Source organism: Argentina silus (genome assembly GCF_951799395.1).
Source record: "Argentina silus genome assembly, chromosome: 3".
Lineage (NCBI taxonomy): Eukaryota > Metazoa > Chordata > Actinopteri > Argentiniformes > Argentinidae > Argentina > Argentina silus.
This window is the reverse complement of record NC_139657.1, coordinates 23,311,927-23,338,862: the sequence shown is the minus strand read 5'-3', so window position 1 is coordinate 23,338,862 and position 26,936 is coordinate 23,311,927. Positions and strand designations below refer to the sequence as shown.

At 43.7% G+C, this 26,936-nt stretch overlaps 2 protein-coding genes across 3 annotated transcripts in view; both read right to left on the bottom strand.

Moving 5' to 3' along the window:
* Positions 1-21,527, bottom strand: part of gramd2ab (GRAM domain containing 2Ab) — a 32,900-nt gene extending 11,373 nt beyond the window's left edge. For both annotated transcript variants that reach the window (XM_083667040.1, XM_083667041.1), the window contains exons 1-3: positions 21,356-21,527; positions 10,174-10,287; positions 1,118-1,175 (exon numbers count right to left, since the gene is read on the bottom strand). In XM_083667040.1, the coding sequence (XP_083523166.1) occupies positions 1,118-1,175; positions 10,174-10,280 (165 nt within the window). In that variant the 5' untranslated portion in view covers positions 10,281-10,287; positions 21,356-21,527. The remainder of the gene's footprint in view (positions 1-1,117; positions 1,176-10,173; positions 10,288-21,355) is intronic.
* Positions 21,528-23,008: 1,481 nt separating this feature from the next.
* znf609a (zinc finger protein 609a) overlaps positions 23,009-26,936 on the bottom strand; it is a 93,422-nt gene continuing 89,494 nt past the window's right edge. The window contains exon 9 of the mRNA XM_083666742.1: positions 23,009-26,724. The gene's annotated coding sequence lies outside the window, so the exon portion shown is untranslated. The remainder of the gene's footprint in view (positions 26,725-26,936) is intronic.

Below are 26,936 nucleotides of genomic sequence, written 5' to 3'. Positions count from 1 at the left end.
CCTCAAACAGTGTTTTATCCCCCTCCTCTGTGGCCTGTGATCCTGCCTTGCTCTGTCCCTAAGGGGTCTGGAGCCCAGAGACAAGCCCAGCTTGGCGCCCGCGCACTCAAGCAAGCACGTACGCACATACACACATACACACACACACTCACATGTATGCAGACACACTGCTCACGCACACAAATGCACGCACACACACCTCCCAAACACTGTTTTATCCCCAAGGTGCTGGTCCGGCCACTCCACAGGGGACCGACACACACTGTCCACACCATCTCTGAGTTCCTCTATGTTCTGACCCAGACACTCTTCCTGTGTCCCACTGTGTCCTGACCCAATTGAATCCCTTCCCTTCCGGTCTGGAACATCTAACAGTGTTCCCTCGCCGTGTGCCCCTCTGTAGTGGTCCGGCAGACAATCCCTTGCCTCTGTAGTGGCCTGACAGACAATACCTTCCCCTTGTACTAGTCACATACACAAGCCCTTCCCTTCGTGAAGTGCATAATCGAGGCTAGACAGAGACGGAAACTCCTGCACCACTTCAACTGGAAACTTCTGGCGTGATCTTCATGTGATCAGGAAGGGGAGTGTTTGTTTGAGTAAGAATATGTGTGTGTGTGTGTGTGTGTGTGTGTGTGTGTGTGTGTGTGTGTGTGTGTGTGTGTGTGTGTGTGTGTGTGTGTGTGTGTGTGTGTGTCGGCAATCATAAGTCAAATAAAGTCTGATCCGTAAAAAAATATATTTGCATACTGTTAACCAGAGGCACTGACTGGTAAAACCTGTATAATGATAAAATCCTAATAATTTCTAAATATATTCCTACAGTGTGCAAATACTGTAAAAATATTCTGTGAGCTTTATCAAGAGGACTAAGTGTTCAATTTATAAAAGTTATTCGTGTTTTGACATATATTATATCATATAGAATGTGCGAGTGTGACAGTTACCACTCCCTACAACACATCTATAAGTTTCCCCTCATGGTACACTGTTTCAGTGGGTGGGGAAACATACAGTATATGGAACTGAAAAGGCCAGTTATTTCCTTATAAAGTAGGATAAAGGTGAACTGTACACAAGTCTATAAAAAGGGAAGAATAAAAGGTAAACTACTTACTGAGCCACGGTAACATTTCTTCACATCCTCATATGACAGGTCATCTATCAGCTGCAGCCTGTAACACAGAGGTCAAAAAGAGAAAGGGCAAGTAAGAGGCTGATGAAACACACACACACACACACACACACACACACACACACACACACACACACACAGACACACACACAGACACACACACAGACACACACACACACACACACACACACACACACACACACAGACACACACACACACACACACACATTAATCAACACTACCAATGACAAGCATGCTAATGGTCCTGTAGCCCACAGTCAAAACCCAAACACATGCACACACACACGACAGGGCGAGGATGTAAATACTTGTGGAATATGAAAAGCCTGCTTATGCAAAGCTGAATGGAGAAAGTCAAGTAAAAGACAAATAGTCAAGCAGCTAACTCAATTGGATATGTCCTGACTGGATATACCTACTAGAACCTTCCACCCCCCATAAAGACACTGTGTTTGAGGGACACAGAGCTCCCACACACTAGTCAATAAGCAATATTTGCTTTATTGTGTTTTATATCCTGTATTCTATTTGCGACTCACATACAATACAGCGTCCTCAGATGTGTGAAAGGCGTGTCATGAATAAAATGTATATGCATCGTGTCAGACCAGGAAGCTACAGACGGTCCCTTTGCCTGTCCTCATGTGCCCCCATGTCCTCACCTCTCCTAGGCTGGTGGAGTGACCCCTGTCTAAGGCTCATGTGACAGGTGACAAGGATCCGGTGGAAATGGCGTGACTCTGTCAGGGGTTGGACACGGCTCTTAAAAAGAGGCTATTTTTGGCACTGCATCAGTTGTAAACAGGGTATTAGACCACAACATTAATTACTGGGAAGAGAAATAGGAGAGCTTTTCATACTCTATGTAAGATAGGTAAATATATGACGTTGATTGTAGATCCTATGTCAGGTAGAGACTCCATTTTGAATAGTCTCAATTTCTACTTTAGTATATCCATACAGTATACTATGACTGCTTCTCTGTCAAGGAGAAATAGGTTCATTGTCACATTAGCTCGAGTCTTTAACCCCTGAACCACAAAGGGATTTGAATAACTAGAGAGACTGACAGTGACAAAGTGGCCTATCAGTGAAAACCGGCCACAACCGGTCTTGTGTAGTGAAGGTCCGGAAACATTCCTTATGTGCCACCGTCAACAGCTGAAATATGTAAGTAAGCTAGTGTGACTCTCATAGGCTCTCTTTGTTGTAAGCAAGAGCGGCTATGGAAAAGAGACTACTAAATGATCCACTATGGGACCAGCGAGGTACAGGGTCACACATACCACTGCTATCATATACTGGACAGTAAGACTTAGGCTTAGTCAAAAACTAGGCCACTACTGGAGTAGGCCACTAGTGAAGTAGATAGTACAAGTGGACACCATCCAGATGGATACCATCCAGATGGATACCATCCAGATGAGTTTTAGATAACCTGTTTGATAACAGCGAGAGTTCAAATTACACACTGGCTATTGGGTATGCCATAAAAATAGTGGATTGGACCAACATTAATATTTTTTACTGTTATTATGAGGGTACCTTTTGAGCTATGGAGATATCCTTATTTCTCATGGGAGCACCCACATCGTTTGAGCCAGTGCAATAAATAATATTGCGAGTATCAACACTTATCAGTCAATACCCTCAAGAAGACATAGGCCATAAGTCTAAGCCATTTACATTCACTTGTTTCCCGAAGCACACCTCCGTTTGGGGTTTAGATTAGAAGAAGATGATGACCTTTAAAGAAAAAAGCGCACAATGAACCCTGCTCTGCCAACCTGCTCTGTCTTGAATCACAAGACTAGGCATGACACACCACTCCTGGCCTTGCCAACATTCCCAGACCTCTCACTCCTTGCCTTCAGGGAAAATGTTACCCTGATCTCAAATCGAGGACAGGGACAAGTTACATCATGAGTATCAAACTCCGAAATCCGCCCCTGTCATCTGTATTTGATCTGAGAGAGGACCATTTAAATGCACATATGCCTATTAATACATAATAATGGTTAAATGGAAAGTATCCGACATCCTTGTTTATATTCTTGTGCAAACAGATTTCAGAGGAAAGCGGGAGAAAGCACAGATGGTTCTCTGCACTTCTTCCACACTGTCTACGAAAGGAGAGCAGGGAGTAATAAAGTTATTGGATACAATCCCTCAGGCAAGGAGTTCATGTCAGATATTCTTCAAGATACAGTAGGTTCTCATGGTGGCTAATAAAAAGTACAAAGTTACATAAGAGGTAAAAAAATCCATCAGAGATTCAAAGTTAAGCCTCACAAAATCAAACCATGGTCAGTGGTCTGCATTGATGACGATTTTTCTAAGGGTGAATATTTTCTGTCTGTTTATATGAGGTGCAGTAGAGGAGTGGAGGGTTAAATTGTTTTTAGATGAAGTGTCAGAGGCGTCAGTGTGTCGGTAGCAGTGGTGGTCAAAGCATTTGTTGTCCTCAAGAGATCCTGGGTGGCCCTCACAGGAGACGGTGGCTTGTTTGAGCATGCACACACACATCCACACACACATCCACACACACACACACACACACACACACACACACACACACACACACACACACACACACACACACACACACACACACACACACACACACACACACACACACACACACACACACACACACACACACAGCCCCCTGAAACACAGCCAGACCCAATTTAGAGCTCTGTCCATTCACTAAGCCTCTATAGCCCTCAGTACTAGAGAGGCCATTCACTATGTGTCCTACATAGACTCACACTGGCTCCCCTGTAATTCCTGTAATTAACAACTCTTTTACAGTAAACTGCCTACCGTTATCTGTGTGTATTTCCATTGGGAGTTTCACATGAAATGAACCATGCGGAACAGAGGAGCCATAAACCAGTTTAACGGGAAAGGGAAGCTTCTAGTATGAAATGTTCCTCCCTGTTATATTATGATATAATCCCTGCTGGAGGCAAAGGAAATCCTTGCTATGATATTTTAGGTGATTATTTTATGTTACGTATCTTTGAGTATTTTGAAAAGTGCTATACAAATAAAAAAATATTATTATACAAACTGAAGAGGTATGGTCCACTTGTGAACTGAAGTGACCAAGGTTGATGAGCGCCAGTTAATCCCAAACTGTGTGTTTGTCCTGCAGCCCTGAACCCCGCTGGCTTCTGTAATGAGGGAGGAGAGGAGGGAGGGAGGAAGGTGAGGACGGAGGAAAGAGTTTCTGCTGGCATCAGGTCTGCCCAAGACAAACAGAGGCTGTACTCTAGCTGATGGCCTGGGCCACAGCAAATCCCACACAGAGATGGCACTGTGTGTGTGTGTGTGTGTGTGTGTGTGCGTGTGTGGGTCTGAGAGGAGTGTGTACGTGCATGTATACTGTAGGTGTCTGCTTATACTAACTCTGAATGCATGCAACAATGGAATCGTGTGGGAGGGAGAGAGCAAAATAGAGAGAGAGAGAGAGAGAGAGAGAGAGACAGTGAGTGAGTGTTTGTGTGTGAAACACAACCTCACGTGGGCATCTCTTGTGGCATTCTCATTAGGGTTGGAAAAAGGTGAGTGGCATGCTGCCCTTTGACATCCTGGTAGCAGAGACACACCTTGGCAGGCAGGTAAGCCGACAAGACACACAGAGCCCACAGGGCGGCAGTGGGACAAGTCAGAGCACATCAGCCATGAGAAAACAACCATACCATACCAGCACAGCACAGCACAGCATACACACACACACACACACACACACACACACACACACACACCTATTATGAAGAGGTAGAGAGGGAGAAAGGGGGGGAGGAGAAAAAAGGGATGGAGGGAGGGAGGGATAGAAAGGAGGGAGAGAGACAGAGAGACAGAGATGGAGGGAAAGAGAATCAAAAAGAGAGGAAAGGGGGGAGAGAGAAAGAGGGGGAAGGAGATAAGTGGGGGGGGAAATCCATGATAATTTATAACAGGGCTATACAGTAAGTAGCCATCTAAATGCCAGCGTGTAGTGTGTGTGTGTTTGACTGAGTAAAAATGTCAGTTTGCGGTGTACAGTATGTGTAGTAATAGTGTGTGTGGATGTGAATAGTGTGTGTGAAAGTGGCACGTCTAGCTTGTATGCGTGCGAGTGTGTGTTCCGTGCTGTAAACAGGCAATGCTGTGTCATGGGGGTCCCTTGGCACTGCCTAGGCTGTTAATAGAAAAACACTGGCATTCCGTAGGGACCTGCGAGCGGCATCGTCCTCCATAATTGAACAGCTTTTAATTAAGACTGCAGGAACCAAAAGCAGGCCAGGGTACAGAATGTTTCCCAACACCGGAGGTACTGTCAACCATGCCGGGAGTGGCACAGGCAACTAACAGAGTGCTACCAGGGTTTCAAGTCCCTTTCAAATGCCATTGATGTGCCAAGTCCTCCAAGCAGGGGTAAACATTGGGGAAAAAATACACGGCAAGTGTTGTCCTTCTCTCACCATACTAGAACTCTGCATGCATGGTGGTACAGTACAGTAACTTCGATGGAGATATTTGCAGTCTGTCTCAATGGGGCAGCCTTACTTCTAGACTATAGAGAGCATTTCCAAAGGAGATTCTCCAGTCCAGGAATAGTCTTAATCTAGGACTGGGAAACTAGCCCAATGTGTGCTTGTGCCTTTCACAATAAAATAACATCTCTGATAGCATTTGATATTCTAAAAAACATTACAATCATGTCAACTCAGCTCAGAAATGCTGAGCTAAGCTGTCGGTCTTAGTCACAGTCTGGCAATCCACTATGATCCCTAACAGTTAAAGGAGAGAGAGAGAAACAGGTGTACAGTGTCTATTTTCGAAGAGAAGATGACAGACATAGCACAGCTGTCGTTACTTCCAGTGGCATGGCTCCTGGCTCTCACTGAGATTTAACCAGCGTGTGAGTGGTGGCTCTGGGCTGTGGATCTGATAGATGGCACCGTGTGTGTTTAAAGATTTGGAGTCCCCCTCCTTTTTTCATTCTCTCTTTCTCCTTATCCCCTCTGTCCTTATTTCGGTTTCTCACTCTCCCTCCTCATTTTATTTCCGTCTAGTATCCCTCTCTTCTCCCCCCCCTGCTCTATGCAATAAATGTCCATCCTTCTATTTTTATCCCATACCATCCCTCTATTACACCCCCCCCCTACCCCCTCCCTCCCCTAGTCTCTCTCAGATATCTGTTACACAACGGGTCTCCGCTCTCCACTCTTGTCAACGTGAGCTAGCTGCACGTGCGGTGGACTGCAGCACTCTTCCCTCTTTCTGGGCATGTGTGATCCGGGCTCTATGCCTCCACAACACTTCTCCTGCAACAGCCTCCTCTGTTGCGTGAGTGGAATGGAGTAGTGTTTGTGTGTGTGTGTGTGTGTGTGTGTGTTTCTGTGTGTGTAGAGTGAGGCGTGGGGAACCTTTGGTAGGTGTCAGGCTCTGGTGCCCAGCTGGTCTCAGCCCACACTCCCTGGCTAGCACTTATCCTGCATGGAGTCTCAGCGGCAGCTTGAAGATGACATGGCGCCACTGAGACAAGTGCACATACAGACACAGACGCCAACATAAATAAGCACACATACAGGCATGAGTTTATACATGCTTACAAGCATGTTCACAGATATGTATGTGCACACACACAAGCACAAGAGACTATTTCAAGATGTACAATTGAAGAAAAATGTATTCAGAGACAATTATACAAAGACCCCCTTATATTTCAGATTTTTCTCCTACGACCCAAACCCAGATGATCTCTATGACTCATTCTGGTTCTCCCTCTTCGGATGAGTGCAGTGAGCAGACAGCAACACCACTGGGACTCACACGTGATGCTGTGTGTGTGTGTGTGTGTGTGTGGATGTTCTAGGGCTGAGACGGAGGTGGGAGGGGGGGGCTATTCATTTTCTTTTCTAATGATCTACACTCTCTTGGTCTCCCTCAGCGCACAGCCTTCTCCTCTTTCATCTGCGTCCAACATCACTCACACACAACCCGAAAAAAGCGCTTAGCGGCTCACAATTTGGACACTCGTTCCGAAGGATGTACACTGATTGCGCTGTGGTAAATCAGGACTATAATAATCACATACTGTCACTGAGATGCTAAGGTGGGAAACCCTTCTTTTCACAATGCTGCCTGGAGAGGTGTTGACTCACTCACTGAAATGAACTGGATCTGAACCAAAACAACATTAAGAAATGAGCTGATCATTAATATATGAACGCTGAGTGGAACTGGTCAGCATTATCGAGAAGGCTCAGGACCGGCAAAGAAAAATCAAATCTTTCAGTAGTAGGAAACAAAAAAAACGTCAAAGCCTTGCAGATAAATGAGGGTCAGGAGGTGCTGCGGGCCAACAGTAGGAAGCATGCTGAACGGTAGTCAATGAACAGCATTCTCACGTACAATAGGTATCTTTCTTGTCCAGGTGGGATAGGGCAATGTGCCAGGTGAAAACAATGGCATCATCTGTGGATCTGTTGGGGCGGTATGCAAATTGAAGTGGGTCCGGTGTGGGAGGTAGTGTGGAGTTGATGTGGGACTTAACCAGCCTCTCAAAGCACTTCATGATAACAGACAACAGACAATAAACATTTAAAACAGACTGTAAATCCCACATAACAAAAACAAAATAAATGGGAAATTATTTTTTATTTTTTAAATTATTTCCCATTTATTTTGCTTTTGTTATGTGGGATTTACAGTCTGTTTTAAATGTTTATCAATTTGCATACCGCCCCAACAGATCCACAGATGATGCCATTGTTTTCACCTGGCACATTGCCCTATCCCACCTGGACAAGAAAGATACCTATTGTACGTGAGAATGCTGTTCATTGACTACCGTTCAGCATTCAACACCATAGTCCCCTTCAAGCTCGTCACCAAGCTCAGGGACCTGGGTCTTAACACCTCCCTGTGTAAATGGATCCTGACGGGCAGTCTCCAGGTGGTGAGGATAGGCAGTATCACTTCCTCCACTCTGACTCTCAACACAGAGGCCCCCCAGGGCTGCGTGCTCAGTCCCTGTTGTACTCCCTCCCTGTTCACCCACGACTGTGTGGCCACGCACAACTCCAACTCCATCATCAAGTTTGCTGATGACACCACTGTGGTTGGCCTGATCGCTAACAGCCTACAGGGAAGAGGTAACTGGTGCCAGGACTATAACCTCTCCCTCAATCAGCAAAACTAAGGAGCTGATCGTGGACTTCAGGAAGACCTCCCATGACCTCCCAGCTGTGATCTCACAGCTGTGCAGGACATCTACTCCGGGAGGTGCAAGAGGAAGGCCCCCCCCCCCTGATTTCTCATATAATGGCTTCGAAAACATAAAGGATAGAATCAACACTAGACATTGACAGCACTCTTATGCCTGCCCAAATGATATGACACAACTAACCTGACTAACCAGAAACACCTGCCAAGGCCATTTTCCAATACTACTGGTTCCCTGAAATAGGGGGACTATGTATAAAATACTTTTGTCACTGTGGAAACTTTTCATAGCTTAACTGCACAAGCTTCTCACTCAGTGTGAGGACTGCTGTTGGCTTCTGGAAGTAATATGGTCAATGCGTGGAGAGATCACCCTCCAATCACCAGCTCACATCCGGTTCCCTTCCAGGGTGGGGATTGAACCAGTGACCTACTGATTGCTGGCCAGTGTCTCTAACCTCTAGACTACCTGTCACCCCCATTGAACAACATATCAGGTTTGAGAGAAGCTTTAAATCCTAAGCAGCTGCCCAGTGGTGAGTACCTCCAAATCCTCATTCTCCCTTGCCTACTCAGCTACTTGTGGAAATACGATTGACTAGCTAGCTCCGTGGTTGGTTAGCAGAAGTTGGCACATGTAGGTGGTACACCTAGCGTTGGGAGCAGCGAATCAACATTGAATATGTTTCTCTGTGATGTAGGTCAGTCAAATCAGGAAGTGACACCGGTGCTTCATTGGCATGTCCCAGCTAATCCTCATCATGACTAAAGGAAAACATCGCTATAAATCACCCTTTGGGGAAAGGGTGGGTCCTAGACACAGTGGGAGAGACACCTCGCTGTTCAGTGTTGAATCATGAGGTGTGATTATATCATGAGTATATCATGCAGTATGCCAATTCAAATAAAACAGGTAGGGAAAAGTAGATAGTCCAATACATTCACACCATGGAGACCTTTAGCTGTGTTTGTTGTGTGGGTATATCCCTCTGTATTCACACCATGGAGACCTTTAGCTGTATTTGTTGTGTGGGTACATCCCTCTGTATTCATATTGTAGGAGACTCCAAAGTGGAGCAGAATGCAGGTCGACTTGTGCTAAAGAGGAGGAGACAGGACTCAGAAAACACACTCTAGGGTCAAGGACATAGATGGTGATATTCAACTATAATGCAGTAGTGTTACTTCTGTTGGACATCACAGAATGTATTCTTGGCTTTTAATTATTATTAATTTTTTTTCAAGGAATACAGAGTTGAGTTCCATCTGGTGTCCCTGTCCTTAGTCTGTGTGCAATGTGGGGTGACCTGAGTAGCACCATCGACCCTGACTGACATAGTGCACATATGCTAGCTATTATTTAGCCTTCAGCAATGCACTACTACATCATGTGAGATGATTCGTCAAGTATGGTAATATGCTTCTTATCACAAGCTGCTCTTTGGTGAGCTCTCACAAAAACAACACAAGGTGACATGATCCATCTGTTTTGCACTCTGAAGACTGTCAGGGAGAGAATTATTCACACATTGAATCTTGAATTAGCTCTTAAGCATGCTTAAATAAAGCTTTTTAATGACCATTTCTACAAATGCTTTAAAGCAACTTTAATTGACTTTTAAAATGTGTGAGGGTTCAGTCCCCTGCTCTTTGACCATTCCATGAAGGGTGATTCTTATCAGCATAGTGATCTATACAGTTGAAAAGGAAAAGTATGAAGTTGCTTCCAAAGGAGACTGGTCTAAGGTCTAAGGTTTTTCCTAGGGCTAAAGTAGAGACTTGCTGCAATGCCTTACCTGAACTGTGGGTGGCAGTGGCCATCCTCATCCTTGGGGGACTCAGCCAGCTCCTGGGGGGTCAGGATGCTGATGTCATCACTCTGCTCCTGGTGCTCCGTCATCATCTTTAACCTAAGGACACAACACAACAACGCAACACTGAGTCACACACTGACAGCCCTGCTACACCAAATGCATGAAATGCATGTCTGTGAAACTAGCATGATATGGAGTTGATAGATGATATGGTATTCAATGTTACCTGCTACACCAGAGCGTGAGTAAAGCATGCAATGTTGCACGGCTGCTGTAGCAGCAGCGTGAAATTAGGCTCGGAGTCTATGGGCTTGTTTGACAAAACTGAATCCAACTTTAAGTCAGGCGAGGGTGTATCTGCAGTCTTAAGTTGGACAATGAAGTGCAATTCTGACTACAGGCTTGAAAACATGGCAGTGGCAACATGACAGCTATAGAAATCCTCAATAATAAAGGGACTCAAAGCTTCATGCAGTTGGTGAGATGTCACTGTGAGGCTCCATAGTGCCTCGCTCTGAAAACTGCGAGAGCCTTGATCTCACAACTCTGCTCAAAATGTATCCTCTCAAATACAGTTCTGTTTACCTCCATGCGTGTAAACGCCGTACAAAGTGCCTGAAATGAGAGGTTTCAATGCTTTTAAGACACTTAAAAACATATTCACTCAGTTTCATAGTATGGTAATGTGTTAGAAACATTGTTAATTGTAGTACATGCATACAATAGCGGTACCTGTTTGAAAAACAACCTGATCAACCGCAATGCAGTCCTAGTTTATATTTGGAGGTAAAGGACAAACGCCAACTCGAAGACATTCAGACTTGACAGGACTCTCAACATAAAACAACAAGTTCAGCATCAGGAATTGATACATTTGAAGTTCCTTGCAGAAACAGACTGGGAGGGCTATTTATTCTACATACATGCACACAACTGTTCACGTTTCTGGTGTAGCAGTTTAAGTTACTGCACTGACGGGTACTTCATGGATTGCGCACACTGCATCCCGGTGTAGCAGCTACGTGAGAAACATTGATAGTAGTCTGTTGTACACATTGGCCTCCATACATACATACATATACCAACTATCTACCAGCAATCCATTTCCACAGTGTGAATGCCATATATAGGGCAGACAGACTGGTCTGTGAGAGCAGGTTGTAACATTGCTGCTCCTCACAACATCTGCCTCACACAACACATCATTTCTCGTTTACACATTTCATTTGTAGTTCTTGGAACTTACCTGGAACCACCCTTGTTTCATCAAAGACTTTGTGTGGTCTCATGAAACAAACTACTAATGTATACCCCTTGCAATCTTTTTCTTTTCATGTTTTCAAGTCAGGTGGAAATGCAGCACTCTGGAACAGACCACTTGACAAAGTCTTTACATTGTTGTTCCATTAAACATGCCACTATCAAAATTATATGAAGAGTGCCTTGGTCTTCCTTGCTTTTTTGATGACCAATTACCAAAGAGCAGCTTCAATGTGCTAAGATATACTATTGTATCCCAGCAGCACTTCCCTTCCTTCTTTTCTTTTCAAGGCCTCTCTTCCTAATTGTTTCTAATTCATCACAATGATGTACTATATGCTTGTTGGGCTTTGAGGGACAGGTGAGAGGGGGAAAGAGGGTAGTGGAGGGGAAGAGGGGAGTCAAGCATGATAAAATGAGAAATAAGAGAGGTTTAGGAAAGGAGGACATGAGAAGGAGAGAAGGAAAAAGGGTGGTATTAGGGGAGGAGAGGGGAAAGATAAAAGAGAGAGAGAGAGAATGCAAGCTTGGAAGTGTTTACAGTGGCCCTGGGGCCAGGTGTTTGTGTGTGTGTGTGTGTGTGTGTGTGTGTGTGTGTGTGTGTGTGTGTGTGTGAGGGGGCCCCCAGAATGGAAAGAAAGCTTATTTAGAGCTGGAAACAAAGGCTACGGGGGTCTCTTGTTATGGTCCGTCTCAATGACGTCAATGTGCAGACTGCATCAGATTAAACAGCATTACGATAATCACCCAACCCAGCATACCCATGTGAGGAGGAGACAGAAAGAGAGCTCTGTTTGTTGACACAGATAGGCTAGCTAGACAACTCTCCTTCTCAACCACTGCATGCAAAGATCTACTGCAATGTACACTAAGGGAATCCAAAATTAGACATGTATTGAATGCAGTATCTTATGTATTTCTGTTGTTATTCTAGGAATGTACTGCATTCTTACAAAGCTAAAATGGTACGGGTTACATACCTTCATTAACGAGTGGGGTGGGGTGGGGTGGGGTGGGTTTGGCTCTTAAGATTTAGTGATAACTCAGGCCTTTATGCTCAAAATGTTGTTTTGGCTGGCCAATCTTTCCTAAACTGCTTCCAGTCAATCCACTGAACTGGTACAGAGTCTAGTCCCTGACAAGAAACACACTGATTCTTTAAGTAATCTTTACTGCCATTCTTACTCTACTTGGAGGGGATGGAGAGAACTGTTGGTAATGGGAATACCAATACACAGGGTCAACTGTAGAAAGGAGGTTCTAACAGTCGAAGGATGAGAGAGATAGAGAAAGAGAAAAAAAGACAAAGAGAAATAGAGAGATGACAAAGTGATTTCTGACCAGACAGAATGTAGGATCATTTACATTTACATTTATGGCATTAAGCAGACACCTTTATGCAAAGCGACTTACAACAAATACATTTGTTTAAGTAAGTGAATCATCTATCCATCAGTCATCATAAGTCATTCCACCAGCGGGGTGCCAGGACAGTGAAAAGCTGTGACCGAATAGTGCGGCTGCTGCATCCATGTAGAGGCGGCAGGGCCAGGCGGCCAGCCGAGGTGGAAGAGCGGAGTGATCGGGCAGGGGTTTGGGGGCTGACCATTGTTTGCAAGGAGGGAGGGGCTGTTCCTTTTGCCACCCGGGAGGCGAGCACCAGGGTTTTGAATCTGATGCGAGCTGCTACCGGGAGCCAGTGAAGGGTGCGGAGAAGGGGAGTGACATGGGAGAATTTGGGTAGATTGAACACCAGACAGGCCTGATGGTGGAGGCGGGGAGACCGGCCAAGAGTGTGTTACAGTAGTCAGGATCAAAATCAGGCTTTAATTTCAGCCTAACAGCTCTGCATATTGAAAAGGTGGGGAAGGCAAGGCAAGAGTGAAAAAGGAAGAAAGAGAGAAAAAGAGAGAGGGAGCTGCTCCAGATAACAGCCACTAAATATAGATGTGCGACCATCATTCAAGCTGGCTGGGAGAAAGGTTGTTGCCTAGGGGGTAACACCCACTTTCCAAGCCATTAGCTGGCATAGCACATGCTCCTTTTACTGGGTGAACAACAGTGAATACATTTCCAAATGTTAATTAGCACATCAAACGAAATACCATTGTTCAACTTTTTCTCTGTGTACAAAAGGAACGACAACTGAGCCAGTTTACCAAGCAAATGCACTGCAGTGTTTAGATACACATAATGCCCTTATCAAAACATCTGAAAAGACCACGCAGTCGTCCTTCAACTTGATAAGAACTCCTCAAGGTAAATATTCAAGTCTCAAGGTGCTGTCCAAGTCCATACTCGCAGTTAGAAGAGATGAGATGGCTTGATGACGTGGAAGTGAATGAGAGATAAGACCACCACTGAGCTTAATCTAGCTATTAGTATCCCTCATTAAGGTCCATGTTTCGTATGTGTTTGATGCATACCACCAAGAACAAGGTCCTTCAATACTTCAATCTGCTGTAAAAGTCCTTATCTCCCGAAGCCCAGACGTCATATCTCTTGTCCTCTATGCTGCATTTTTCATTGCACTGGTGTGGATTGTAAAGATACACTAAAAGACTGTGGTCTATGAGTATCTCTTCAGCCAAGGATGCCAGAGTTTACATCGCAACACATAAAGAGGATTAGACAGCATGACGGAAAGGCAAACATAGATATTACAAACAATGTGATAGTCAATGAGTTTAAAAAGATAGTACTGGGGAAACAGATATGCAAGCGACAAAAATAACTTTGAAAAGGTTGAAAGTGTGCACTGTATATATACACACTACTGTACAATCTGCATGTTTGTAGGGGAGGGGGAAGCCCAGGGGGGATGGGGATGGGTGAGACACACACACACACACACACACACACACACACACACACACACACACACACACACACACACACAGTCCTTTCATTCACAGTGAGGGCTGAGTAAGCAGCCTCAGATTTCAAGTAGTTCTGCTCTATCAGTCCCACTTTAACTAAGGAGAAGAGGTAACCTCAGTTCTTGGCCTGGGCTGTCATAGCTCCTGAGTCTGTATTGTACTGAGAGCAGACAATACCACCAGCATCCATCCACACCAGTGCAGCATAGCTCAGGGACACTAAAGAGAAAATAATTGTACTTTTGGAGGCTGTCCAAACTGCAGCGCTGGGAACGCTGGAGGGTTGGCATACTGTTTTCTTTGGGATGTGACTGGAGTCAGGACTGCCATGGGACAAAGTTGGCACTGGGTGCTGCCTGGACACAAAGGGGGTTTTATATCTCACATCCAACATGACTTAACCCGAAGCAAAACAGAGAAGGTAAAATTTGATGGAAGAGAGATCTCATTGTTTGGGGGAAATATTACATAAGATCATGCGGGTAAATTGCAGAGCACCATTTATCAAACATGTCTCAGTAGTATGATGGTTAGAATAATCACAGTGGAAATAGAATGGAGCAATGGAAGAAATTCATTCTCTTCTTCATGCCAAGACTGGCTCATTATTCTCTGTCCAGTGGCCCTGTCTTCACCATGAAAAAGACAAGAAAACAGCCCCACTAAAAAGCTCTCTAAATAAAACTGGAAAACTGGTCTTACAGACCTAAGACTGTGTTGCACATTATGCATAAATTGTATGAGTCTCTTGTGGGTTCAATCAGTGGAGTTTTAACCCACAGCCTGTAAAAGGTCACTCTACCATACAGTCACGTACGGCTGCTATGCATGCAGGTCTTTCTCTCAGTCACCATGGCAACAGCCTGAGAAAAGGCCGTTGGAGTCGGGTATTTACTTCTACTGGCTGTTAAGACTTTAAAGTGAGTGGACACACCTCGTTTAATGGTCAACACACAGAAATCCAGTGCAAACACAATCTATATGAATAATAGGACAGCTTAACTCACAAAGGGTTAAGATTACACACAAAACAGAGGACCTTGAGAATGCTGCAAAACAAATAGTTTCCAAGCAAGTGTAGCACTCCTATTTCTCTTCGACACTTTGTGAACACAGCAAGACCAGACTGTGGTCACCACTAACCTGGTTTTATAAACAGTGGGAAAAATAGACAATTCTAATAAGAAAATTATTTACATAGTGTTAGAGTAGGAAGCGATGTGTTCAATTGCCTTTCTGAGCTTAAATATGACACATATGAGGATCTGTCTGTTGCCACACCATATATATATACAATACGTCATCATTATCTGGCCTTCTGCTCCAGATGGCTCCAAGTGCCATGTTTAAGAGGAGTGGCCGGCTTTCCATTCCTTTCTTATCACCAGTCCACCCTCTTCACTCTGCAGTCACACACTGCTGGCGACAGGTACTGTATGGGCTCCTTCAACAAGATGGACTCCGATGGTGGTTTCCATGGAGCCCTGATACGTGGAAAGCCCATTTCCAGTAATGGCTGAAAATACAAATATATCTACAGGTTTTTTCTCTAATCATAACAGTGCCATAGAAAGATGATGAACTCTTCGTTGATTTGGTGGTTTAGGCTTAGATGTTTAGGAACTGCAGTGGCTTCAAGCACGGCTTTATTGATTGAATCTTCTACAGAAATGATGTTGATGGTAATACAGGATGACATGTGACCTCAGAGACCAATATTGTCTAAGGTTTATATGATGCAGGAAGGAGCTGGTACTGTATATGCAGTCATCTTTTGCTGGCACAGTCTTGAAGTGAGTAGGCTGCACTGGCCAAAAAAATTTACTTGGAGTGAGTAGGCGCCTGCATAGTATAAATCTAATTTAGAACCGTAATACAAACACATGCAACTGAAATGCAGTATTAGAACATGGTCCTCATTGAGAAATACATTCACCGGCCACTTTATTAGTACCGGGTTGGACCCCCTTTTGCCTTCAGAACTGCCTTAATTCTTTGTGGCATAGATTCAACAAGGTGCTGGAAACATTCCTCAGGAGATTTTGGTCCATATTGACATAATAGCATCACGCAGTTGCTGTAGATTTGGCTGCACATCCATGACGCGAATCTCCCATTCCACCACATCCCAAAGGTGCTCTATTGGATTGAGATCTGGTGACTGTGGAGGCCATTGGAGTACAGTGAACTCATGTTCAAGAAACCAGTTTGAGATGATGTGAGATTTGTGACATGGCACATTATCCTGCAGGAAGTAGCCATCAGAAGATGGGTACACTGTGGTCATAAAGGGATGGACATGGTCAGCAACAATACTCAGGTAGGCTGTGGCGTTTAAACAATGGTACTAAGGGGCCCAAAGTGAGCCGAGAAAATATCCCCCACACCATTACACCACCACCACCAGCCTGAACCGTTGATACAAGGCAGGATGGATCCATGCTTTCATGTTGTTTATGCCAAATTCTGACCCTACCATCTGAATGTTGCAGCAGAAATCAAGACTCAGAGACTCAAGAATCAGACCAGGCAACGTTTTTCCAATCTTCTATTGTCCAATTTTGGTGAGCCCGTGCGAATTGTAGCCTCAGTTTCCTGTTCTTAGCTGATAGGAGTGGCACCCGGTGTAGTCTTCTGCTACTGTAGCCAATCTGCTTCAAGGTTTGATGTGTTGTGCATTCAGAGATGGTCTTCTGCATACCTTGGTTGTAACAAGTGGTTATTTGAGTTACTGTTGCCTTTCTATCATCTCGAACCAGTCTGGCCATTCTCCTCTGACCTCTGGCATCAACAAGGCATTTTCGCCCAGAGAACTGCCGCTCACTGGATATTTTTTCTTTTTCAGACCATTCTCTGTAAACCCTAGAGATGGTTGTGCGTGAAAATCCCAGTAGTAAATCAGCAGTTTCTGAAATACTCAGACCAGCCCGTCTGGCACCAACAACTATGCCACGTTCAAAGTCACTTAAATCACCTTTCTTCCCCATTCTGATGCTCGGTTTGAACTTCAGCAGGTCGTCTTGACCATGTCTACATGCCTAAATGCATTGAGTTGCTGCCATGTGATTGGCTGATTAGATATTTGCGTTACAGAGCAGTTGAACAGGTGTACCTAATAAAGTGGCCGGTGAGTGTATATTTTGTGCTGATGTAATGAAAGGGGTCATGTTCTCCCATTGTGAGCAACACAACAATTCTGCTCTTTCATCTTCCCCTTCTAGATTTTCCCCCTAATTTGCCAGTCAGGTAGAGAGGACAAGGGGTGAAGTCAGCATTGGTGAGGGTGTCTCGCCAGACCAAGTATCTCCTGGTTTCATCTGCCAAACAAAGCTGAAGTTCAGTAAAGCCGGGCAGACAGCACGTTCTCACAACGAAATGTACATATTGGCTGTAAACACTGGTCATCTGCGGTGAACTTGACGCCTTGACTCGCAGTGTTGGTCAACGACATGAAGAGAAAGTCACGTTTGATTTGAATTCTGACATGTCAGAATTTTGGGGTTGAGGCTCTTTTCTACTTGTGCAGTGTGAGAAGTGCTACAGGGCGACATAATGTCCACCAATGGGTATCCAAGATGATGTAAACAATGGCAATACAAGTTGAGTTTGGGAATATATTTATAGAATACTTAAAATAATAGCTACATAATACATTTTAATTCTCAGTTTGGAGCCATGAAATTTAAGAAAAACTTGTGGAACTCTGGCAGGTGAAAATGATCATTACAAATTTCTATTCTTTTTAAAGAATAGACAGCATGAGTGACGTGCTTTTTTTTAAACGCAAGGACCTTTGTGATACTAATACACACCCTGTACAGTTTATACAAAGTTCTGCCTCAAACCAACTGTTGACTTTTGAGTCTTAAATCAGATAATAAAATTCATGGTCATGTTTTGGAAATTAATGGAAAGCATTGTATACTAATCTAAGATATTTAAAAACTGTTGTTAAAACACTATCAACCTTGAGGGTTTATAATGAATGAATGAATGGTACTTACATTCCAAGGGCTGCAAAGAAAAAACTAATTCAAATAGGAAAACAGCTCAGATATAATCTGTTCACAGCGCACACACAGTCTCTCTTTAGTTGCAGATGGCTGGAATACATTTCCATTGACACCTATGCAAATGGTAAGAAAATAATCTCTCCCTCTCTCCAGAATCAACACCATGTATGAAAATGAAAACAATTCAAGAGAAGGTGGGGCACACCAAAACATAAATTTAGTGTGTACTGCAAAAAGTACAATGTGAATGATAAGTTATGTGATGAGTTGCATTTGAAAGGAATTCAAGGGGTGGGGGGTTTAAAAACAAACAACAAACACACAGACAGTTCTATTGTGTAGTTTTGCCTCTAACTCCAAACAGGGGCCAAAATGATTCCAAACTTCCTCAATGAGTGCCTTGTTTGTGTCCTTGAATGATTTCAACACCTCAGTACTCCATGTTCCTATAATGAGCTGTCCAAGCACCGGGGGAACCACCACATTGTGTCCGTCTCAGCATTGTGGAGGGGAACTTTAGCTATAACACTATTCAAGCCTATTGGGGCGAACATTCAACACTAATGCCAGACCATTTTGTAAGGTATGCATTTTGGAAGATGCATTCCAAAAAACAGGAGTCATGTTGGGTAACTTGTAAGGTGCATGATGATAACATTACATTATTGAGTGTGGAGAATGAGGAGGATATCATATGAATTACAACTAATATCTCAGCGAGGCAAGTATATTCTGCTATAATATACAGTGCCCTCTATAAGTATTGGGAAGAGGAAGCATTTTGTCTTCTTTTAGCTCTATACTCGAACAGTTTTGATTTTATCAAACAATTGCTATGGGGTCAAAGTAGAGATTTTAAGCTATAATTCAATGTTGTTTTTTTCAGATTGGGTTCACCATTTAGAAAGCACAACATTGTTTAAACATACTATTTCAGGGCTCCAAATGTATTAGAAAAAATCATATAGGTCAAAATAAAGTACTCATGTTTTGTAATTGGTTACCCTAACCCTTTGCATGAAATAACTGGCTCAAATCTGCGACCCATTGGCCCCACCAGTCACTGGGTGCCTTCTCTACTGATGCTCTGCCAGGCCTGTACTGTAGCCATCTTCAGTTATTGTTTGTTTTGAGGTCTTTATGCCTAAAATCTTATCATCAAGAAAGTAAATGCATGTTCAATTTGTTTTAAATCTAAAGATTGACTTCAAGAACCTTCTGCTTTTTGGCCCTGAAAAACTCCCTAGTTGCTATGGCAGTATGTTTTGGGTCATTGTCTTACAGTATGATGAAGCACCACCCAATGAATTTGGAAGCATTTGCTTGTACTGCAGCAGACAAGATGTATGTCCACTTCAGAATACATTCTGCTACTGCCGTCAGCAGTTATATCATCAACAAGTGTACACGGATAGTAGTGCTTATTTGATTAATTATCAGTCTTGCTTCTTACAGCTTTGCATTTATTTGAAGGCAGTCCACAGATTTGAGGTTGGCTGAAAAGTTACCGGAGCTTGTAGTGCTTATTTGATTCATTTCCAAGGATTTGACAGTATAGATTATGATGTTTTTAATTATAACAACCTATTACTTTACCTGCACCATCACAAGATGAATTGGCGTCACCTTGAAACTCCTAACAATCTCTATGGCAAGAGGCATCATTCACCCAAGTTTCGGCAAAATTAGGCCAGTGATGTCAGAGATAAAGCGTGTGACATACGAACGGACAGAATTTTGTGACATACAAACAGACAGAGACTGACCCATAGTCCCCTAACTTATTCAATCTCTCGTAATAGAGGTTGGGTCAATGTTTAATCTTTCAATAAGGAGGAGCTAGGGCTCTATACCCACATCACCTGGATCACTTAAGTAATGCTATTACTTACTGTTCAATACATTGGCAGAGTCAACAATATTCTTGGCTTGTGCAATGAAAGCCCAGAGAACAATGCTGTGCCAATAACAACTCCTCTTTAAGTCAGTGACACATTGTTGCCATGACTATGGTACATGTATATGTATGTATAATGTATATTTGTAAGTCATTAGTTATAACATTGACATAAAAGATGTCATAATAGTCATAACAGCTGCTGTCAGCTTCTATTGTCCCAAGCATGGGAGCAGTGAAGTCAACTGAACTGTTACAGCGTCCCCTCACATATCCATTTAAAACCACTCATTGAGAAAGTAAGCACAGGACTTAGACCCTTCTGGCAACATTTTCCAGCATCATCAGTTTGCTCCCATGAGCTGGGTTATACACATGGATTCAGGTCTTTTAAACGTTTCTAATTATTAACCATTGGAACCCTTGATCTGTTTAGGACAAGCCTCATGTCATAAGGGGCTAATGACCAAAGCTGCCCATATGTGTCAACGCATGTGTCATTATTGTGGAACATCCTGTGCAAGGTGACAAGTTTCCATTCCCAAAGTACTGGGAACCGTGTGGCCTCTCCGGCCATGTGATTGCATATTTTAAACACAGTAGAACTCTTTAAACACCTTGCTCCCTCTTAAAAAACAAGGCTATGCTTTTAAGAAATTCCTTTTCAGTTTGAGTGCCCATTACGTTTGCATCGATCAAATTATGAGGCAACTTTAACAAAGCGTTAGCAGCAAATGTAAATGGATGTAGGCTAAAGGTTTAACCATAACTGCCATGAGTGTTGAACAATGTCGTTATGCAATTCTGTATCTCTAAACAGATTCAAAATGAATTGAAATACAATTCTTAGTATTGCGATTAAAATGTTACCGTCCGATTTTAATCAGGTGTCATTCGCGAAAAAAACTGGATGAGATTACACTCGTCTATAAAAATAGATACCGTATTTTTGTTTCGTTTACAAACATAGCCTATGATAAGAAATAACAGTTATTAATGCAAAATCGAAGATATAACGGTAATAACTAAATCATGACATAACTGGTCAGACAGGAATGCATGGCAATCATGATAAATCTACCGCTCTGTAACATGGGTTTGACGTGGAAACATACCTTCGACGCTACGGCAGTCCTGGCGAATATGTCATATCCACGGATTTAGAAAAGAGAAAGTCGGTCGAATGTCCACATCGTCTCCGAGAAAGTCCGTGGGGAAAGGTAGAATGGAAGGGGAAACTGTATTAGGAGTTGTCGATCTGTCAACGCAGGGAACGAGCAACGAGCAGATCGAATTTCCACTGGCTACTTGTTGCGCTGAGCATCCACGAGCGCAGTGGGTAGTGGCTTATTTTCAGCTCCCGCCTCCTACATTTTCTACTGTCCTACAACTGTAATCTCCTAGTCCAAGGATGTAGAAGAGAGTACTCATAACTCCTAGCCTATTCAGCCTTATCATTATTCCTAACAATAAGGAAATATCATATTAAGGTGACCATACTGATTGTGGACACAAATCTAGATTATTTGTAGGCTATAGCCCTAACAATAGTGGAATAAAACACAGAGAGATTACAGGACATTGAACGTGTTACAATACAGGAACAATGCCTCCCTTCATAATAAATTTGATGGAGGAAGGATAATTATGCCACTATCTGATTAGATGAGAAGCATCGCTCAAATGAAAGCGGTGCATTGTAGAGTTTAGTCCACGTGCCCCTTGCTGGCTATTGTCAGACGGAGGAAAAGCGAGAGGACCCTGCTGTCCTGAATTCCAATTACGCACGTGCCTCGCATCCCAAACGGGGGTTTTCGCGACCCTGGTTTCGCCATGAAACCAGTGTGCTGTGTACATGGTTGATTGGGCTATGGTGAGATTTCCAAATCTTGTAAAAACATTACATTTTCTATTCGTTAATAATCAGCTTTCTTCTAATTAGGCTAACGAGGACAACGCATACAAATCGGTGAGTATAAGGCTCCACTCGCTTCAGGCAAACACTAGTACAGTTACAGTTTGGCCATTCTCTTGAGATTGTGCGCGTCTGCTTCAGGGTAGGTCATTCATTCGGGTATCAGGGATACCTGGAGGTGTCTCCATAGCAACTGCTGTGAGCGAGCTGGATTGTTTGTATGGTACTTTTATTTTAAACCAGCCAGGCTTGGTCATCTGATTTCTCTAAAAGCTGAAAAGAAGCCCAGCATTGGAAAGTCCCTCTTACTGGAAAGACACAAACAAACACATTGTGACCCATATCCTGCACTCAATCGTAAACAAGCTACTGCATTTGCTTCACTGAGGCTTGCTAGCTGGAGACACCATTATTTCTATCAGCATTTCACTGCTTCCGCGTGTCATTTGTTGAAAAGCCTACTTTCCCAGACACCAAATATCTGCTGTTCTTTGTTGGTTGATGGGCTTGGTGCTCTGAAAGCTCTCAATTTAGATTTGAAAACATTCTGTAAGTAAGACAGAGCCCCTCTGTGGTCAATGTGCTATACTGCATCATAAAATACATATCTTCGTTTCCAATAGCAAATTATTTGTTGCTATTACATAAACATTAATAAACAAAGGCTCAGTCAGATTACTAGATTTGAATACCACACTATTAACATTTTGCTATTTCAAAACATACTAAGCCACCATGAATCTGATTGGTACCCAAAGTACAGTATTAGGCTACCTAATAGGAATGATCCAACACAGTTTTGTAATACACACCATTCAATTCGCTGTGAAATAGGACAGACATGGGACAGGAGTGATTGTCTCATAAAAAGATTTATTTTTTGCCTAAATGTACAAAGGCAAGTTACAGTATTGTATAAAAAAAGAAACGTGGCAATGTACACTTTACATAAGAGAGAAACCCTTGGGGGAAGGAGGGCACTAAAGCAGGGTTAGAGAGGGGGACTGTGGTGGGGGGTAGATAGGGTTACAAGGGGTGGGGGGGGAATGAATCCAAACAAAACATAGCGATAAAAAAAGCTGTAAACATCTTTCTTTCAAGTACCGATGACTGATACTGAGCCACTGTTCTTGGGCTGAGTGTGATTGTGTGTGTGTGTGTGTGTGTGGGGGGGGGGGGATGGGGGGATGGGGGGATGAAAAGAGAACAGGAAGAGGAAATCCCACACAAGAACATTCCCTCCTCCCCCAGGAACACAAGAAACTACCCAAGCACCGTCTGAGAAAAACACCTCAACAATGGCTGTGATGGGAATATGATTAACAACAACTAATTTCTCTGGCTCTGGGTGTCAATGTACAAAAAATATCCCCAAACAAAAATTTGGAAGAAAATAGAATTGAATCAAGCGCTTTTTCCTTATCATTTGAACAATTTGCCACCAGCACAGGGATCTGGTTTAACTATGAGACATAGAACAGCTAAAATGACATTATTACTATATATAGTCTTGTTTTTTGATTTTGCAGTTTCCCAGCTTACTCCTTACAGAATGCATTTAAAGCATTCTTAAAAATGTCTGACCCATCCCCCTTTGTATGGACGCATTTCCAAACATAACAAAAAAAATCTTTGAGAAATGGAATAAAAATCTGTACCAGCATCAAGTCATGGTGAGAGAACCAAACAGTGCACCTTTTAAAACATTCATACACCAGTAACATGAACTGACATCTTTACAGGAGAGAACCAAGTCAACATTGATGAACCTACAAGCCTTATAGTAGTGTTTAGCTGGGAATTAAAATGAACACGTTTGATTAAGAGAACTATTAGAGTAAAAGAGTGACTGACAATGAATGGACTCAAAAGGAGAAGTGCTGAGCACTGTTTAATTCAAGTGTTCAGACTTTTAGCATTCGACTGATCTGTTCATGAATAAACGCCACGTTAGTGCCTTTGAGGTCTGTTTTACACCTCTGGTGCACAAATGCCCAAATCCCTTCTGCTTTGCGAAATCACATTTATATATATAGACAAAAACACCAATCCAATTTACCTGTTCTTATTTGCCATGCAACACTTCTTGAGCACGCAGATCCATCAAGGGTAACACAAGCATCACAGCGAATCAGATTTAATGTTTTCGCGTGGGCATCGAAATCGATGGGGTCCATTAAGAGGAGAGTGGACGGGGTGGGAGAATCAGCCTATCACCTCTCTTTCACTTTACACAGAGAACTGCTCTCACAACCTGTCTCGCTCTGGGGTTTTACCTGTATGTCAGAACTGGCCCTGCATTCATGAGCAGTATCTCATGGAAATTAAAAACAAAAAGAAATTAGGGTAAAATGACATGTTGCAATGTGACTTTGTTGGTATGGTGGTGAGGCTTGGGAGTGTGTGCGGTGAAGGGAGCTAAGAGGGACAGACTTCTGAGGGAGGCGTGGAGTCGAGGGGAGAAAAATAAAAATCACAACACTTCAATTATAAAGCCGTTACACCAGCTGCAGTTTTTCATATTATATCAACAATGGTAGAAAAAAAGAGAAGGCTAAACAGACAAAGAGTAGGAAATTTCCAATAGCATCCAACAACCTTTTTTAAAATAATTCCTCTGTACAATATATACAGAAAACCACATAGTGAGTGCGTGTGGGAGAGGGGGAGAGAATAGACAGGAACAGTGTCCAAAGCAAACGTGCACAGCTTGCTCTGCTGGGGAGGACGTTGTGTGGGGTTGACACATTACAGTGCTATCTTACACCATGCAGGTGCAAATGAGAGAGAGGAATGGAGATGGGGCTGGCCCTGCAGGAGAATATGGGGTGATTCCATTTGCGATGCATTCATTCACCACAACAGTACAGGGCGCATGTCGACTCCCAGTAACACAACACTCTGTGACTAAAGGGTCCTAAAATAAATATGTGGGGGCGGGCTGCCCGTCTCTCCATTGCAGGACAGAGAGGTCCTCTGAGAGATATCGCAGAGCCACTGGAGAGCATCCATTGACAGCCTAGTCACCGAGCTAGGGAGGAGCCAGGTGAGGGCCTCTCCCTTGCCACTATGTGTTCATTGACAGGGGAGGAGCTTCTGATATCCCATCATGTAGTTTGGTTAGAGACCAAGCAGCACGGGCACCTGTGGCAGTGGATTGCAGTTGGTGACTGGACACAGTTCAGTGGGTCCAGACGGATTCCATGTCCAGAACCTGGCATCCAAACCCCACAGAGACATAACATATACCATATGTAAGAGCTGGGCTGCTAGTCACCCCCCTTCAGCCTCTGTAGTGCTAAGTGAGGACGGCTCCAAAACCAGAGGCAGCATCTGTTTAAGTCCAGTCACTGCCTCTGATCAGTGCATCCTTTCTCCACTGCCCAGGGATAAAGAGCTTGGCCTCTTGAGTGTTGCATCTGTACTCATCTCCTCCTCTCCTCACTTAGTCAAAGTACCTTGTCCTACGTCCTCTGCCTTTAAGCCGGGGTCCCTGCCGCGCAATGTACTGGGAGCTGCAGCGGATGCATTGGTGCTGCTTTGTAAACCGGACAACCCGTTCTGGAAGCAAACCATCCCACAGCTGAGAAGACACTGAGAAGAGGTCAGTGTAGTGTTCGTCGTAGCAACAGCCATGGGAGTTTTACCGTTGGGTCAGAGCGAGATGGGCCATGGTCGTCAGCCAAGACATGAACAAAAAAATAAGAAACAGTGAGACTCCTGGAAAATCACACATACAAAAAGCCTTGTACATAAAAAACAAACATGGATATCATTTTCTCTCTGAACTCAAGTAGGCGGATGATAACTTTTTCACAAAAAAAACAAAAAAACATGAACTCTAATGTTCCTCCCCCTGAAACTGAACAGAGAGAGAGGAGGGCTGTTTCTGTCAGTATGTGTGGAGATGAGCAGCATCAGCTTGCATAGAGAGCCCAGAGGTTAGATGGGATGGGGCGATAATGGAGACCCCAGAGTCAGCAGGTCCCCTCATATCCCTTCCTCAGGCCCAAACAACAACCATCTCCAAAAACACAACCAATACATGGGTCCATTGCAATTTCTCAAGAAGTCCCTCTGAACCTCCTCAAGTCAAGCTGCAACACTAAGGCCCAGGTCAGCAAACAAGTCAATTTCCATGTAGTTATTTCAGACGTCATCCAGTCGTCATTCTGTTTGACCTCCTCCCCTCAGCACTCCCAGTTCCAATGGCCACCCCTATGGGCCTCACGCCATCAGAACGCATCAGTCTTCTCAAGCTTTCGTTCCTCCTGTGAGTGTCTCAGCAGTGCAAAGAGGGATGGAGCAGCTGGCTGGCTGGCCGTGAGGTACCAGAGGAGGGAGGCTCAGAGAATCCCTCAGCCAGCCTGGGGGAGCCTTGCTGCGAGGTGGCCATCACAGAAGCTGAGGGAGGAACCAGCAACCGGAACATCCAGGCAGAAAAAAATCAACAAAAAAACCAACGCAAACACCATTGAACTGATGTCTAAAAACCCAGCTCTGCACGCATCCTCATGTGATCCAGTCACATAACTCCAGGCAAGGTTGAGGTCAGCCAATCAGGTCTCCCTGTGGGAACAAAAAAGGCAGGGTACATGGTTATGTAACGGCAATGCCAAGAATTTCACATCTACATTAAATAAAATCACTGGTTCCCTACAGAGAACAATACATACTCAGTAATGACTAAGCAATTAAGTTATGTCTGTTAATATTTTTTCCACCAGATGGCAGTATAGACTACAGTATGATTGAGAGATGTAAACAAACAACTGGAAATC